This window comes from Erythrolamprus reginae, chromosome 9 (assembly GCF_031021105.1).
Source record: "Erythrolamprus reginae isolate rEryReg1 chromosome 9, rEryReg1.hap1, whole genome shotgun sequence".
NCBI lineage: Eukaryota > Metazoa > Chordata > Lepidosauria > Squamata > Dipsadidae > Erythrolamprus > Erythrolamprus reginae.
In genome coordinates this window covers 32,034,965-32,052,089 of record NC_091958.1, presented here as the reverse complement: position 1 = coordinate 32,052,089, position 17,125 = coordinate 32,034,965, and the positions used below count along the sequence as shown (strand labels likewise).

Below are 17,125 nucleotides of genomic sequence, written 5' to 3'. Positions count from 1 at the left end.
TTGCTGCCAGTCAGAAGGAGAAGTGACTTTGATGATGAGGACCTTCTCTGCCTGACAGCTCCGGGTTTAGAAGGCCTCCATGTGCTATCGGTCTTCATAGATTACAGCTTTTGTATTCTGAAAAGGAGCTCCAGGCTTCCTAGGGGTTTGTTTCATTTAAAGAACAGACATTCTCATTTTGACTTGACTTATTCTACAGTTCTTCCTCTTGAAGATGTTCTAGGTCCATGATAGCAATCCTATAGCATGCAGAGCCTTATCTGAGGGCATGCAAGGCATTGCCCTATGTCAGCTCCAGCGCGTATGTGTGTGATGGACAGCTGATTTTCGGTCTTCCAGAGGATGGGGGAGGCTGTTTTCAGCCTCTCCAGGCTTCGAAAAAGCTTCTGATCACTCACACACATAGGAAAATATAGCGTTCTGACAGAATGCCCTGATCAGACCATATCTGAAGTATTGCATTCAGTTCTGGTATTGCATTCACTTCAAAAGAGACATAGAAACTCAGGAAAGCTGTATTTAACAACTATCATCTGGTCTCCAACCTTCCCTTTATGGGGAAGGTTGTTGAGAAGGTGGTGTCGCTGCAGCTCCAATGCTCCTTGGATAAAGACAATTATCTAGGCCCTCAACAATCAGAATTCAGACCTGGCTACAGCATGGAAACTGCTTTGGTTGCACTGATGGATAACCTCTGGCGGGCCTGGAACAGGGCTTTATCCTCTGTCCTGATACTCCTTGACCTCTCAGCAGCTTTCGATACCATTGACTATGCTATCTTTCTGCACCGGCTGGATGGTTTGGGAGTGGGAGGCACCAGTTTGCGGTGGTTCTCCTCCTATCAGTCACAGTCAGGGTTAGTGGGGGGCCAGAGGTCGACTCCTAGATCCCTCCATTGTGGGGTTCCTCAGGGATCAGTCCCCCCTGCTGTTTAATATCTACATGAAACCACTGAGCGAGATCATCCCTGGACACGGGGTGAGTTACCATCAATATGCTGATGATAGTCAGCTTTACATCTCCATCCCGTGTCCAATCAGTGAAGCAGTGGAAGTAATGTGCCAGTGCCTGGAGGCTGTTAGGGTCTGTATGGGTGCTAACAGGCTCAAGCTCAATCCCGACAAGACGGAGTGGCTGTGGGTTCTGCCTCCCAAGGACACCTCCATATGTCCATCCATTAACCTGGGGGAGGGACTTTTGACCCCCTCAGAGAGGGTCTGCAACTTGGGCATCCTCCTCAATCCACAGCTAACTTTGGACCATCATCTTTCGGCTGTGGCAAGGAGGGTGTTTGCCCAGGTTCGCCTGGTCTACCAGTTGCGACCCTATTTGTACAGGGAGTCTCTGCTCACAGTCGCTCATGCCCTTATCACCTCGAGGTTCGACTACTGCAATGCTCTCTACATGGGGCTACCTCTGAAGAGCATTCAGAAACTGCAAAGTGTGCAGAATGCAGCCGCGCAAGCAGTCATGGGCCTCCCAAGGTATGCCCATGTTTTGTCAGCACTCTGCAGTCTACATTGGCTGCCAGTTGGTTTCCGGGCACAATTCAAAGTGTTGGTCATGACCTATAAAGCCCTACCTGACATTGGACCAGATTACTTACAGGACCGGCTTCTGCTGCATGAATCCCAGCATTCTTCTCCAGGTCCCATCCACTAGACAATGTCATTTGGCAGAAGAGCCCAGGAGAAGAGCCTTCTCTCTGGGGGGGCCAGCTTTCTGGAATCAGCTCCCTCTGGAGATTTGTACTGTCCCCACCCTCCTTGCCTTTTGTAAGAATCTGAAAACTTATTTATACCATCAGGCATGGGGTCATTGAATGTTTAGTATGCTTGTGGTTGTAATTGTATGAATGATTATTAAATATTTAGCCTTTTATAATGTTTTAATTAACTGCTATATTAATTGGATTTAGCAATGTTATTGGTCACTGATGTGAGCTGTCCCGAGTCCATGAAGAGGGGTCGCATACAAATTCAATAAATATATAAATAAAGAGTACAGAAAAGAACAAGCAAAATGTTAAGGGGACTAGAAACCAAGACTTATGAAGAGAGATTGCTGGAACTGGGCATGGATAGTCTAGTGAAAAGAAGGGCCAGGGGGGGGACATGATAGCAGTCTACGGGTACTTGAGGGGCTGCCACAGAGAGGAGGGAGTCACGCTGTTTTCCAGGGCACCAGAGGGCCAGGCAAGGAACAATGGTTGGAAGCTGACCAAGGAGGGATTGAACCTGGAGATAAGGAAGAACTTCCTGACCATCAGAGCGATCAACCAGTGGAACGGCCTGCCAGTGGAGGTTGTGAACACCCCAAGTCTGGACACTTTCAAGAGGAGATTGGACTGCCATCTGGCTGGGGAGGTGTAGGGTTTCCTGATTGAGCAGGGGGTTGGACTGGATGACCTGCAAGGTCCCTTTCAACTCAACTCAACTCAACTCAAATAAATCAAATCAAATCAAATCAATAAATAAAATAAAATAAAATAAAATAAAACAATAAATAAAATAAAATAATAAATAAAATAAAATAAATAATAAAATAAATCCATCCATCCATCCAACATTTTGTGTCTGAACTTTCTTTGATATTTTCCTTGAAGACATTTTGGATCTCATCCAAGAAGCTTCATCTAATCAGGCATCATAATTTTTTTGAGTCCAAAAGCTTGGAAAAGTAAATCTCTGGTCCTGGTGACCGACCCAGATCCGATCTTGCAAAGAAAGTTCGGTTACTTTTGGGCAAGGTGGAGAAGCCTCTTTGAGAAAATCATGACCTGGATGACTGAGAATCTCTGCAGACATCCAAGATTTTGTGGCTTCCTATGCATCTTTCTTTAACCCACTACTAATCCACTACTTAGCAGAATTTGAAATGTTTTATAACCACCTCCTTCTTTCTCCATTGCAGGACAGAGTGGTCTTGGCAAGTCCACCATGGTCAACACCCTTTTTAAATCCAAGATCAGTCGAAAATCAGCCTGTCCTGGATATGAGGAGCGCATTCCCAAAACTGTGCAGCTACTCTCTGTCACCAACAGTAAGTAAAGTGAAAAAACTAACTCCTTGCTTCTTGGCCATCTTCATCGTAGTGGATCAGGGGTAGGATTGAAAAAAATTTAGCAACCAGTTCACAGCATCTATAAGAACTACCCATTCAAGAGAATCATATCACGTATTAGACCCTTGGGAAACTTGTGAAGCCCAGAACCAGGGATGGGCCATGCCCCAGAACGCCCGGAATGCCGCTCCGATAGTGAAAACGGAGCACAAAGCATAGCTCTATTACCACCGAACATGCACGCACCATGAACACGCAACTGGCACGATTTCAGTAAAAATTACCAGTTTTTTAGCAAAGAAATTGGCAATTTTTGCCCAAATCTCGCTGCCGGAAGGACATCCATGCAAGATTTCGACTGCTGCACATGCGCAGCAGCCGAATCTCGCTGTGGCGCCTAGAGCAGCACCTGGGGTATGCAGCAACAGCGGCCTGCCCACGCTCCGGCTGTGTGGCCTGCTCTGTTCTCTCCCACGCTGCAGGCATCTCTCACCATAGCGATGGCGCCCTGAGTGAGTCGCAGTCTTTGGGAGCAACAGTGCTGTGCTCCCAAGGGCCACAACTCACTCGGGGCACCATCATCGCTTTGAGAGATGCCTGTGGCACAGGAGAGAACAGAGCAGGCTGTGCGGCTGGAGCTGGGGGCCACCCGGCCTCCTTCCTCTTCTCGGCACGATGAGGGAGAAGCTGTCGCACAAGCGCCAGAGCGAAAGTCAAGCCAGGTGGCGGGTGGCGGAGCACTCGGGCCACTCGCGGTGGAGCTGCTGCTCATGGCAGGGCAGGTGGCAGGTGGGCAAATGGGCAGGGCAGGCGGCGGGGGTAACTTACCTGATTTTTGCTGTTTTTTGGCTTTTTTGCTTCTGCACATTTGCAGGACCAAGAAAAACCAGAAATCATGCACTCCTCTCACAAGATTCGGCTTCTATGCATGCACAAAAGCTGAAACCTGCATTGTGCACACTTGCTCATGTAAGTGTGCACTCCTGGCCTGTTCCAGTGGTGCCGGGAATGGTGGCTCATCGCTGGTTCTTATGTTCTTATGTTGCCCTATGTCAGCTCCAGTGCGCATGCACAAGCTGGACTGATGATTTTCGGCCTTGGGGAAGGCCATTTTGCCCTCGGGAGACTTCAGGGAAGCTTCCCTGGAGCTCCAGAGTGCAAAAAAAAAATGCCCAACAAGGAAACCAGAAGTTTGGAAAACAGACTTCCGGTTTGCCCGTTATGCTGCTTTTTGCACTTCCGGTTTGCTCCGTAGTGCAAAAAACCCCACAGCCTCCAGCCGGTCTTCATATGTTATAATCTCTAGACCTTTGATCATCTTAGTTTTTCACCTTCGTACTTTTTCCCACGTCTCAACATCTTTTTGTAGTATGGTGACCAAAATTGCTTGCAGTATTCCATGTGTTTTATCATCCAAATCTGATTAATTTCAGCCTTGCTTCTCCATCCCTTTCTCTGTCACCATTAGCATGATAAAACTATTTTTAATTTTTTAAACTGGTTCAAAAGATGATATATATGTGTTCATCCAAGACACATTATGTGGTGATTGGCCCAGGATACCCAACCTAAAAAAAAAAACCAAAGGAAGTATCTGCAGATATCTCCAACACTTTATTCTGTTATAAACTGAATGTGTGAATGCAAATGCTAGATCCAGTGATTTGGTTAATTTAGTGAGAAATTCAAGACGGTAAATGTTCTGCCGGCGTGTTTCTACCGCCCGTAATTACAGGGTAATTAATCCAGGAAGACACACATCACACTAAAAGGAAAACCCAAAAGTTTTTATAAACAGAAAAACAGAAACAGCTCCCTTTTTAAATGTCAAAGGGATTTTCTTGTACACACAAGGCACAGGTTAAATGCAGTCCAATTGCTCACCCAATAACTGGGAAATTGAGTCCAATTCTAAAGTCCAGAGAGTCCACACAAAATCCTGAACAGCACAAAAACCACGATCTTGACGAAACAATGAATCAGATAAACTGCCACAAGGCTAAACCAGCACGCTTGTTCTTTCTATCTGTAGCACTAATTACAGCAGCCCCACCAACCACAGGTGGCCTCATTTTTTCTTGTAATAATCCTTCAGTTGTTGTCTCCTATGCATCACTCTACGCATGCGTGGATGTGTCATTAATTCTTGTTCAGAATCCAAGGATGATACTGATGATTGATCTCCTCCTGGGGCTGTCTGCCAAACTCCCCTCTTCCCTGTCACTCACACTTCCTTGGTCAGAGGAGGCTTTGTCAGCAGATTCCATCGCGAGCAAAACAGGCCTGCGGCATGTGGATGTTTCCCCCACATCCACCTGCACATTCCTTGGGGCAGGAGCTGGGCCAGAGATAACCACAACAGTAAAATATCCAGGAAAAACTGTAATCGTTTTCATATACAGTTGTTGCTATTGGGTCAATGTGACCAGTCTCCTTGGACGTAGCTAAATCCTGCTATACCAGACATGGCAAACCTTTTAGACACCGAGTGCCCAAACTGTGCATGCGCACATACCCAAACTGAAAAGTGCATGCACATGGGAACACATGCATGTGTGGATATGCCCATGCATGCAGTGACATGCAAACACATGCATTGACATGCACATGCATGTGTGGACACGTACATGCATGTACATGCATGTGTGCATGAATATGCATGTACATGCACAAAGATGTGTGCATGTACAAATATGTACACACGCATGAGCAGGCATGTGGAAACAGACATATGCACTGAAACACATGCATGGACACAATTGGCCTGCAGCCGGTATGATCAGGTGCGCAGTCCTGGTTGGAAAAATGGAGCTGCATGCACACTGGTGGGCAGGCATGTCCATTGGCATGAGATTCGGCTTCTGTGCATGTGCAGGAAACCAAATCTCATGCAAGGACGCTCAGGTGTGTGAGATTTTGCCAATGTTCAATGTTTTTTTGCTTCTTTGCATGCGCAGAAGCAAAGAAATCACCAAAAACCGGCATGCGAGCGTCCTCATGCGAGATTCGGTTTCTGGGCATACGCAGGAAGTGGAATCTCGTGCCGATATGTGTGCCTGCCACTAGGGATGCACCAGGAGTGCCTGCAATTAGCAGCCCTTGACTGATGCACATGTGTGGATATGCATGCACACATGTGCAGCAGAGTCCCAAAGACCAGCCAGCTGGCGGGAGGAAGGGCATCACGAGCAGCGGCACTGGGGCAAGAGGCAAGATCTTTTTCTTTTGCGGGCTTCTGCTTCATTGTTTGCAGGGGAACGGAAGCTCCCAGAAAAAATGCCACGGGGATCTGACCTGGGGCGGCAGGGCATGTGCCAGCAGAGAGGGTTCTGCGTGCCACCTCCAGCACACCTGCCACGGGTTCATCATCACGGCACTCTACTGTTGGTGAAATTAGACAGACTTGGCTGCCCACTGATGATCTGCCTGTGATGTCATACTGTGTCCTGGCCGGGGGTCCAACATAAAGCCGCTCCCGGTGCTGATGCACGTGCAGCTCTGGGTGACCGGTGGGCACGCGCATGCGTCAGAGTGAGATTTGGCTTCTGCCCATGTGCAGGAAGTGCATGAGATTTTGGTGATTTTTTTTCCTTCCACGGATGCATGGAAACAAAAAATTGCCCCAAATCACCAAAATCTCTCTCACGCATGTGTCTACTCACAAGACTTGGCTTCCCGCACACGTGCAGAAGCCAAATCTCGCTCCGACGCATACACATGACTGCCGGTCACCCAGAGCTGCATGCGCAGCTCCATTTTCGCTATCAGTGCGCCGTCCGTCCCCCTGGTCCAGGTAGGAACCCAATACTGATTGTGTCTCATTCCGCTTTTTAAAAATTTTAATGTCTTCCTTTATAATTCTGGCCTGTGACCCTAATATAACATTGAGTGATTTAGCAAGAATAAATGCAATGCTTGCTTTGATCAATAACCATTTGGATCCTGTGGATATAGTTTCCTTTAAAAACTAAAAGCAAAAAAACATTTTCTACCCCATTTGTCTCCTATCTTGGAGAACAAGACACATAGAGAGAAAGAAAAGAGGCTGGGAAAATAGCATTCTTCCATATTTAAAGGGCTGTCAGAAATTAGATGGAGTCCTCCTCCACCTGTTCTCTAGAGCAGAGGTCCCCAACCGCCGGTCCGCAGACCGGGACCGGGCCGTTGGGGCTTTTCAGCCGGTCCGCGGCGCCAGGGCCCCCTCGGCCTTTCTGCACCACCAGCGGCGCTCCCCCCGCCAGCCAGCCAAGCCCCGCGCCCGCCGGAACCGGCTCCTCGCTCTCCCCCCGCCGCCCGCCGCGTTTGCAGGAGGTGGGGAGGGTTGGGTGGCCCGCCAAGGCCAGGAGGGACGCCGCTGCCCCCCCCTTCCCTCTCTCCGCCCGCCGCTGCGCCTCCTTGACGCCGAGAGGAAATGCCGGCAAAGGCTTTCCTCAGCGGAGGCCGGCGAAGGTGATATTGAATGTCGGGGGAGAACGGGCGGTTGCACGCGCTCCCTATCTCCCTGCTAGCCCACTCGGAATATTCAAAATAAGAAAAACCTTTGCCGGCGAAGGCTTTTCTTATTTTGAATATTCCGAGTGGGCTAGCAGGGGGATAGGGAGCGCGCGCAACCGCCCGTTCTCCCCCGACATTCAATATCACCTTCGCCGGCCCCGCCTCTCCTGCAAACCCCCTTGCTGAGAGCCCGGGGCGAAAGTGCTCTCGCAAAGGTGAGGCGGGCAGGGCGTGCGCGCGTCATCGCTGAGAAGAACGGAGAGAGAACGAGAGTGAGTGAGAGCAACAGACAGCAAGATAGAGAGAAAGTGAGAAAGAGAGACTGAGAAAGGGGGGGAGAGAAAGAGATAGCAAGAGAGAGAACAAGAGAGAGAAAGAGCGTGAGAAAGAAAACAAGAAAGAGTGAGAGAGAGAGAAAGCAAAAGAGACAGAAAGAAAACAAGAGAGAGAAAGTGAGGAGAAGAGAGAGAAAGAGGGGGAGAGAGAGAGAAAGAGAGAGGGGGGAGAGAGAGAAAGAGAGGGAGAGGGAGAAAGAGAGAGGGAGAGGGGGGAGAGATAGCAAGAGAGGGAGAGAGGGAAAGGGGGAGAGAGGGGGGAGAGAAAGAGAGAGGGAGAGAGAGAGGAGATAAAGGAAGAGGAGAGAGAGAAAGGAAGAGAAAGAAAGAAAGAGGGATAGAAAGAGAGAGAGAGTGAGAGATGCTCAGTGAGCCTTTCTTTGAAGTTGCCTTTCTTTCTTTCTCTTTCTTGCTTTCTTTCTTGCTCTTTTTCTTTCTCTCTTTTACCTTCCCTTCCTCTATTTCTTCTTTTCTTTCTCCTTCCTACCTTCTTCCCTTACTCTCCCCTTTCATAAGTTTCCTTGCTTCCTTCCTCTGTTCCTGTCCCTTCCCCCTTTCTTTCTTTCTTTCTTTCTTTCCTTTCCTCCCTCCATTTCTTGCTTTCCTTCTCCTTCCTCCCTTCTTTCCTCCCTCATTCCCTTCTTTCACTCCTTCCTCTCTTACTCTCCCCTTTCACACCTTTCCTTGCTTCCTTTGCACCCTTCTTTTGTTCCTGTCCCTTCCCTCTTTCCTTCCTTCCTTCCCACCCTCCGTCCATTCATTCACCCATTCCTCTCTTGATCGCCCCTTTTACGGCGCCGCTGACAGCTAGCTCCCCCCACCACCACCGGGCCATGGAAAACTGGTCTAGCTTAAAGCCGGTCCCTGGTGCAAAAAAGGTTGGGGACCTCTGCTCTAGAGCACCTGAAGGCAGGACTAGAAGCAACAGGTGGAAACCACTCAAGGAGAGAAGCAACCTAGAACTAAAGAGAAATTTCCTGATGCCGGAAGCTGTGAGTGCTCTATCAGTGGAGATTTCCCAAAAGAGACTGGACAGTCACTTGTCCTCAAATATCGGATCTCCTGCAACGGGCAGAAGTTTGGTCTAGAAGACTTCAAAGATCCCTTCTTCCAACCCTATGATTCTACGTATGTTCTAAAAGCCGTAGTAGAAACTCAGTAGTAGAAACTCAGTGTGGTTCCTAATTGGGAAACTCTCTGTAGGATTGGAGGCAATCACTCACATTTTTTGCAAGCACAGAGGGACAACTATACCTTTTGAAAACAGCTGGCCCACTGACTGCGCGGGAAAGGGATTGCGTGACAGAGAGGAAGGGGACGAAGGCTTACAGGGTCGATGAAAAAAAGAGGACCCTTTATTTGTGCTAAGTCTAAACTAGACGATTCTTCTTCCACATCCTTCAACTCCCCCTCCTCAGTTACCCCCTCAAGGCTTGAGAGGAGCTGGATCTGTCCATTTCAGCTGGGGAGAAACAAAAGGGGTCTTGTGCAAGGCTCCCACTGACCCATTAGAGCCTTCGCCATAGCTATCCACCCAGGAAGTTCATGCAGCTTTTGGGGCTGGGAGGGGGGAGGATGCTGTCATTCTTCCAAAAGGGAGAGCCCACCACTGGCCTCATAGTTTGAAATCAGAGACACCCCCTGCCCACTCACTCTCCAGAAAGAGGCTTGGTTTCCCAGAGCCAGCCTGGGGAGGAGGCGGAGGAAAGAGGTTTTCAAAGAATGGTACCCTACCCAAAGTTGAAGGGCTCTTTTCGGGATTCAGGGGGAGATGCTAAGGGAGTAAGGGCTGGCATCCAGATCTCTTTGATGGACTGAGGGGGGTGTGGGGGGGGTTCTCATTTCAGAAAGGTCTCTGCAGCCTTCCAGCCTCAGCCACGGGGATTGAAGGGTCTTTTGCCCTCCCAATTCTAAACCTCGTCAGGAGTCTCTGCATCTGGCATTGATTGGAAAGCAGCTCAAAGGACAGCTGCTCATCTGCTCCTCATCCTGTCAATAAGAATTTTCTGTCTTTCTTCCTGTCCTGTCTATTGATCTATCAATCATTTTCTAGATTTATCTATCACGTCGAAGGGTCTGGTCTGGTCTGTCTGTCTATTTCTACACTGTTCAAAATAAATAAATAAAGGGAACACAAGCAACACAATATAACTCCAAGTAAATCAAACCTCTGTGAAATCAAGCCTAGGAAGCAACACTGATTGACAATCAATTTCACCTGCTGTTGTGCACATTCAACTTTGTACAGAACAAAGTATTCAATGAGAATATTTCATGCATTCAGATCTAGGATGTGTTATTTGAGTGTTCCCTGTATTTTTTTCAGCAGTATATATCTATCCATCATATCTAAAGATCTGTCTATATGTCTCTAGAGCTAGTCATCGCATATAAGGGTCTGTCTGTCTCTCTGCCTGTCTATTTCTAGATCTATCCATCATGTTTAAGGGTCCAGTCTGTCTGTCTGTTTCTAAATCTGGCCATCATACCAAAGGGTCTGTCTGTCTGTCTGTCTGTCTATCTATCTATCTATCTATCTATCTATCTATCTATCTATCTACAGTGATCCCTCGATTAGCACGGTCTCGATTAGCGCGAAACGCTGCAACGCGGTTTTTCAAAAAATATTAATTAAAAAATAATTAATAATAAAATAATCAAAATAATAATCAGTCTTCTATGTTTCTATGTTTCTATAAGTCCGCGCTAGTTCTCTCTCTCTTTCTCTCCCTGTTGCCGGCGTGGTATATGAGAGAGAAAGAGAGAGGCAGAGGTCGGGCGCATTACCGGGAGGTGGAGGCGGCGTGGGGACGCTGGGTGCCGGGGACACCGAGGAGGGGGTGGACGTGGCCTCTCAGCTGCAGAGCCGAACAAGGGTGGAGGCAACGGCAGAGTCCGGCGCTGGGGCCATGCGGGGCCGCTCATCCAGGGGGGCGTGGACTGGCAAGTCGCCCTCCTTTCTCTTTCTTTCTCTCTCTTATACCACACCGGTAACAGGGAGAGAAAGAGAGAGAGCGGAGGGCACCTTGCCGGTCCACGCCCCCCTAGATGAGCGGCTCCGCATGGCCCCAGCGCCGCCCAGGCAAAGGGGAACCCCCAAGATCGCTTGCCGCTTGCCGTATTGCAGCGAAGGAGGCGAAGCAAGGCTCCAAGCTGCAATACGGCAAGCGGCAAGCGGCAAGCGATCTTGGGGTTTCCCCTTTGCCTGGGCGGCGGGAAGACCAAGGGAAGGTTCCTTCAGCCGCCCAACACCTGATCCGCTCCGCAGCGCGGCAGCAGCGAGGAGCCGAAGATGGGGTTTCCCCTTTGCCTTTACCCCATCTTCGGCTCCTCGCTGCTTCCGCGCTGCGGAGCAGATCAGCTGTTGGGCGGCTGAAGGAACCTTCCCTTGGTCTTCCCCGCCGCCCACACGCAAACTCCACCATCTGCGCATGTGCAGCCATGAAAAAAATGGCGCGCATGCGTAGATGGTGTTTTTTACTTCCGCACCACTATAACGCGGAAATCGATTAGCGCGGGAGGTCTTGGAACGTAACCCCCGCGCTAATCGAGAGATCACTGTATCTATCTATCTATCTACTGATTGATCGATCCATCATATCTAAGGGTCCAGTCCATCTCTGTGTGTCTGTCTCTAGATCTAGCCACCATATCTAAGGGTCTGGTTTGTCTGTCTGTCTGTCTGTCTCTCTATGTATCTACCATATTTTTCGGAGTATAAGATGCACCTTAGTTTGGGAGAGGAGGAGAAAAACAAGGAAAAGGGCCTCTTCCTCCCAGCAATTTGCCAAACAGCAAACAGTGCACAATGTTTGCTGTGTATTTCTCTGCATGTGTGCCTGACACGTAGAAGTAGCAAAGAGTTGGAGAACTGAACATTATGGCAGTATATTAATGCCAGACAGTTTTCTTAAATCTAATCACACTATCTCCTCCCAATTATTTAAATAGATCTACTCCAAACATGATTCTGAGGGTTTAACTCAGCTGCTTTATCTTAATACTAAAACAGGACACTTGTTACATTTCAGATTATACTTTTACAGATATTTAAAATTGATGTGGCTTTCTGTAAGTATTCTCTGCTATTTAAAAGAACATACAGTAGCACTGGGCCTCTTTAGATCAAGCATTTATTTTAAAAAGCTTCTTCATTTTGTTAAGTTAATAATAAAACAATCTTTAAAAAAATAAGTCTAATAATGTGAAAATTCTATAGGCATTTATAGTTATTGACTTGCCTTCTTACAGCAAAAAACAAACAGCCAGTTTCAGCACAGTCTGAACCCTCCAGCAATTTGCTTCAGTGCATCTTTAGTTTCACTTTCATTTTAGCAACTGAGCTTGTGGGCAACTTCAATCAATCAGCTGAGTGTTGGCAGGCAGACAATCAGTGGCTTGTGCTAAGCAGGCTCTGCTGCTGTTTGCTGGCAGGTAGAGGCTAAAGAGTGGGGGTGGGTGAGTGGGGTTACATTTGGTGTATAAGGCACCCAGGTTTTCACCTTTTTGGTGGTGGTGGTAAAAAAGTGCATCTTATACGAAAAATACGTATTTCTAGATGTACCCATCACATCTAAAGGTCTTTCTATTTCTAGATCTATTCATCCTATCTGCCTGTCTACCTACTTACTTACCTACCCATCTACCTATTGTCTAATCTGTCTGTGTCTGTCCATATAGCTGATGTATTTGTCTGTGTACCCAGCCTCTATCTCTGTCTCTGTCCCTCTCTGTCCAGCCATGCATGCATCTTTGCGTCCATCCATCTACCTACCCCTCCTGTTTCTCCCAAAATAAGACATCCCCTGATAATAAGCCCAATCGGGTTTATGGCATGGCAATAAGGCCAAGTGCTTATTTCAAGGTTAAAAACAATAGAAGACAGGGTCTTATTTTCAGGGAAATACGGTGCCTCTCGATTGATCTAGCTAGCAAATGTCTCTAACCACAAGTCTCACAAGAAGGGACTCTGGGTGGCATACAACCATCAAATAAAAACAACACTCATCAAATGCTTTCATTCTGTAAATCTAAAAGAATCACCATTTAAAACTTAAAATAGATTACAAAGTAAAGGATACAAACCACAGGTGTGGAGAGAAGGTCTCCTGTACCAGTACCTGCGAGGTCCCTCCCAACTCTAATAATAAATAAATAATAAATGTATCAATAGAAGAGACACCTTGAGAACGTCACTGATTCCCTGGAAATCTGGAGGGGCTTTTCAAGAGCGATAGAATTTACCTGACTTTTAGGGTGGTGGGATAAATGTCCCCCTTCCCTTCCCCTCAGTTGAAAAGCTGGAAGGAATCAGGTGAGTTTGAGGCTGGATTCAGAAACGTGACCTAAACAAATGTTGTCTTCTTCTGACAGTCGTGGAAGAAAAAGGGGTGAAGATGAAGCTGACAGTCACTGACACTCCAGGATTTGGTGACCAGATTAACAATCAAAACTGGTAAGGAGGAGATGGACTACAATTCAAGATGTCGGTTATTACCTTTAAAGCCCTACATGGCTCATGGCTGTTTTCTACCACATTTTTCCCAGCAATGGTTAGTTCTCACAGGGCTGCTCTTCTTCAGGTCCCGTCAGCTAAACACTGTCAGCTGACAGGTCCGTAGGGGAGAGCCTTCTCTGTGGTTGCTCCAACTCTCTGGAATCAGCTACCTCCTGAGATTCGCAGTGCCCCCACCTTACTGGCCTTCCAGGAAGCCATAAAGGCCTGGCTTTTCCGACAGGCCTGAGGACATTGACATCAAGAGGATGACTAGTGAAGTTGGCCCATGAATGTATGAATGGTTGCAATTATTTTAAATTGAAATATTTTCATATTGATCCATGTTTATTTTTGTTGTGAGCCACCCTGAGTCCCTAGGGAATTGGGCGGCATAGAAGTATAATAAAATAAATAAATAAAATAAATACTAGCATCTCACATGGAAGAGCTGGCATTGAATTCCTCTATTCAACATTCATTCTTTCATTCATTCATTCATTCAACGTATATGTCCATTTTTAAAGTTCACCTTCCCAGAAGAGGCTGAACTTTAGAAAAGGGCCACTTCATGGCACAAGATCAGGAGAAGCTTTAAAATGGATCTAATTCAACTGCCACCAAAGCTGGGGTTGATGGCCTTTGGCTGCACATAAGATTATCTGAGGGTGCAGATCAAAAAATCAAGGTGGCAGCCACAATTAGCTCCGTTGAAGCCTGTGCAAAACAGGCCATGATTCGAGGGCTCCACTGCGGACACGCTCTCAACTTTTATTACCATGACCCGTGCACACTTCTGGCTGCATAAATTCTACCTGGAATGCGCTATAGGAGAGGGATGTCACACTCAAGGCCCTCGGGCCGGATCTGGCCCACGGGGTGCTTAGATCCGGCCTGCGGGGCCTCTGCCAGTGAAAATGGAGGTATTTTCTCAGAGAACTTCATCCTTTGTTTGCTAGTTTTCTTTAAGTAATAGACAATAGGTTTTTCTCACAATAGTCCAGGAACCTTAATTGCTCTTTCTTATTTTCTTGTAGCTGGGAGCCGATCATTCAATATATCAATGACCAGTATGAGCGTTATTTGAAAGAGGAAATCTTGATTAATCGCAAGCAGAAAATCCCAGATAGCCGTGTGCACGCCTGTGTGTATTTTGTCCCCCCCACAGGTCACTGGTAAGTCCAACCCCTCCACCCCCATTATAACCAAGAAGGTGATCATAGAAAGCTAGGCCTGCTCTATTCAGAACAAGGCAGGGACTCCTCATCTGGAAGATCATTTTCTTTAAAAAAATATATTTATTGAGTTATATACATTAAAAACAGTGCAAAGAAAAAATACAGTATGAAAAGCAAAAAGAAAAAGAAAACAACAAAGCAACATGGACAAACAACACCAAAAACACATATACAGTACAATAAAATCTCATTGTTATTTGGTAAACTATACCCCTAAGGTTTTTTTTACAGCTGTTTCTATCTGCAAAAAGTCTACTATGGTTATTTCCTTTATATACAGTCTTGTTTTGTTTTTTACTGTCTTACCTCTATCATTATTACAATATTTCAGTTAATACAAATCATACATTCTATTAATTACTATTTTAAGAAAATTATACATTGAATAGAATTATTTTTCTTACCTTTATAGCTGATACATCATTATATTCTAGTTTTGTTTTTTCCTTAGTTCTAACCATTCGTAAAAAGTATTCCAAATTTTGAAGATAATTTTCCATTCAGAAGCTCTGAATCTGGTTTTAGATCAGCCGTCAAAATGACAACCCAGAACTTGCAGGAATCTCTTGAAGGGACTGCAAAATTAAACTGCAGGTCAAGACAAAGAGACCTAGCATCTTGCATCTCCCATCAAAGACTTTCCTTAATCCAAACCAAACCTGTGACAGGTGATCTTTTGAAATCCACCACCAAATGTGTGGGATATCAATGTTCTGACTTATGAACCCAACCAATCCAGCAATCCAAAGACGGACAGCTTTCCCAAAGAACTGTTTTATTGAGTATATCATTTCAGCATGCAAGAAAGCAAAACCAACTCTAAGTAAATTTCCTGTGGTTTTGGTATAATTCAAAGATAAATATTCCCCTCCCCCTTGTCACAGGTAGCAATAGCACTTTAGACTTATATACTATATAATGCTTTGCAGCCCTCTCTAAGTGATTTACAGAGAGTAAGTATATTGCCCCCCAACAATCTGGGTCCTCATTTTACCTACCTCGGAAGGATGGAAGGCTGAGTCAACCCTGAGCCTGGTGAGATTTTAAATTATTGCTAGCAGTCAGCTGAAGTAGCCTGCAGTACTGCACTCTAACCATTGCGCCACCTCGGTTCATTGGGTGTTCTCTGGTACCTCCTTGCAGCACCTGTTGAAATGAACTTGGTTCTCACGGTATGGTCTGTCGTTATTGTCTGCCTGACTGTCAGGCTTTGGATTGGGAGACTTTGGTCTACCACGTATTATGCATTAGACTCTATTCAGGCTGTGGGGATTTGGGAGGGGGTTGTTGCCTGAGGGAAGTAGAATTGTAGCCATAACAAATTCCTTCTAGATTCTCAAGGTCATCCTTTGTTTGACCCCTGCCCAGAAGATGGTAGGAGTAACGGACACATTGGCATGAAGGATACTGGTCAACGTGGTTGGGGAACAAGGGAATGAACTTTAAACTGGGTGGAGAAAACCTGGTAGCCTTAGATTTGGGTTTCTCGCAGATGTGTCAACACGGCTCTGTTAATAAATTGGAACTTTGAGGAAGCCTTGGACTCTGATTTGCTGTATTTTTTGGAGTATAAGAAGCACCTTAGAAAAATAGGGGAAAGAATCTGCTTACCAGGTATTCATCTGGCTAGCATCCTTAGCCAGCACATTATTTTATCCCTTGGCTGGGGTTTTAACAAAAACTTATTCAGAGAGAGTAACCATGAAAGAGCTTGCAAGTCAGTAAGAACTGGGAACATCATTAGCACCTGGAAAGAAACATTCGGAGCAAATAGGGCAATGGAAAAAACCCTGCGAAGACTTAGGGCTTGGAAAACATTATTTGCAAAGAGTAATAATGAAACTTAAGAGCTGGGAAGATCGTTAGCACCTAGTTAGGGCTGGAAAAAAATACATTCAGAGTATAAGACACACCCAAATTATCAGCCACTTTTAGGGAGGAAAAGGGTGCACCTTATGCTCTGAAAAATACGGTAGTTTTGGATGCTATTTGGAACCCTGACATTAACATTCCAGCTTCTCCCACCCTCCAAACTGTGTGGTGAGCTGAGAAGCAAAAAAGGTGGTTGCAACAGCCCAGATCCATTTCAAAGTTGAGGTTTGAGCAGTTGGGTAGACAACGTCTCCAGGAGAGGTGAAACCCTCCAACTCCAGCAGGCTTCATTTGGGAGAGCAGCTCTGTTCATATCATGCAGAGAGGTCGTCTTGCATTTCCCCCCCTCAGGCTCCGCCCCTTGGACCTGGAGTTCATGAGACGTCTCAGTAAGATCGCCAATGTGGTGCCAGTCATCGCCAAAGCAGACACCTTGACCCTCGAGGAGCGGGCAGAGTTTAAACAGAGGGTAAGAGAATGTCAGGATTAGTACCTGAGATAATATTCCAGTTGCAGTGAAGTAGAATGTAATTAATGTAAATTAAAAGGAATGCTGAGTCATGATGGATCAGCAGAATGTGTGCTACAACCTGATTGGTTAAGAACTGTATATACTGTAATGAACCTTT

General features: G+C 46.4%; 1 protein-coding gene across 10 annotated transcripts in view; it reads left to right on the top strand.

The window, feature by feature from the left end:
• The window catches only part of SEPTIN12 (septin 12), a 164,673-nt gene that overhangs the window by 128,583 nt on the left and 18,965 nt on the right, over positions 1-17,125 (top strand). For all 10 annotated transcript variants that reach the window (XM_070760793.1, XM_070760795.1, XM_070760803.1 and 7 more), the window contains 4 exons: positions 2,914-3,042; positions 13,266-13,347; positions 14,424-14,561; positions 16,848-16,965. In XM_070760793.1, coding sequence (XP_070616894.1) covers positions 2,914-3,042; positions 13,266-13,347; positions 14,424-14,561; positions 16,848-16,965 — 467 coding nt within the window. The remainder of the gene's footprint in view (positions 1-2,913; positions 3,043-13,265; positions 13,348-14,423; positions 14,562-16,847; positions 16,966-17,125) is intronic.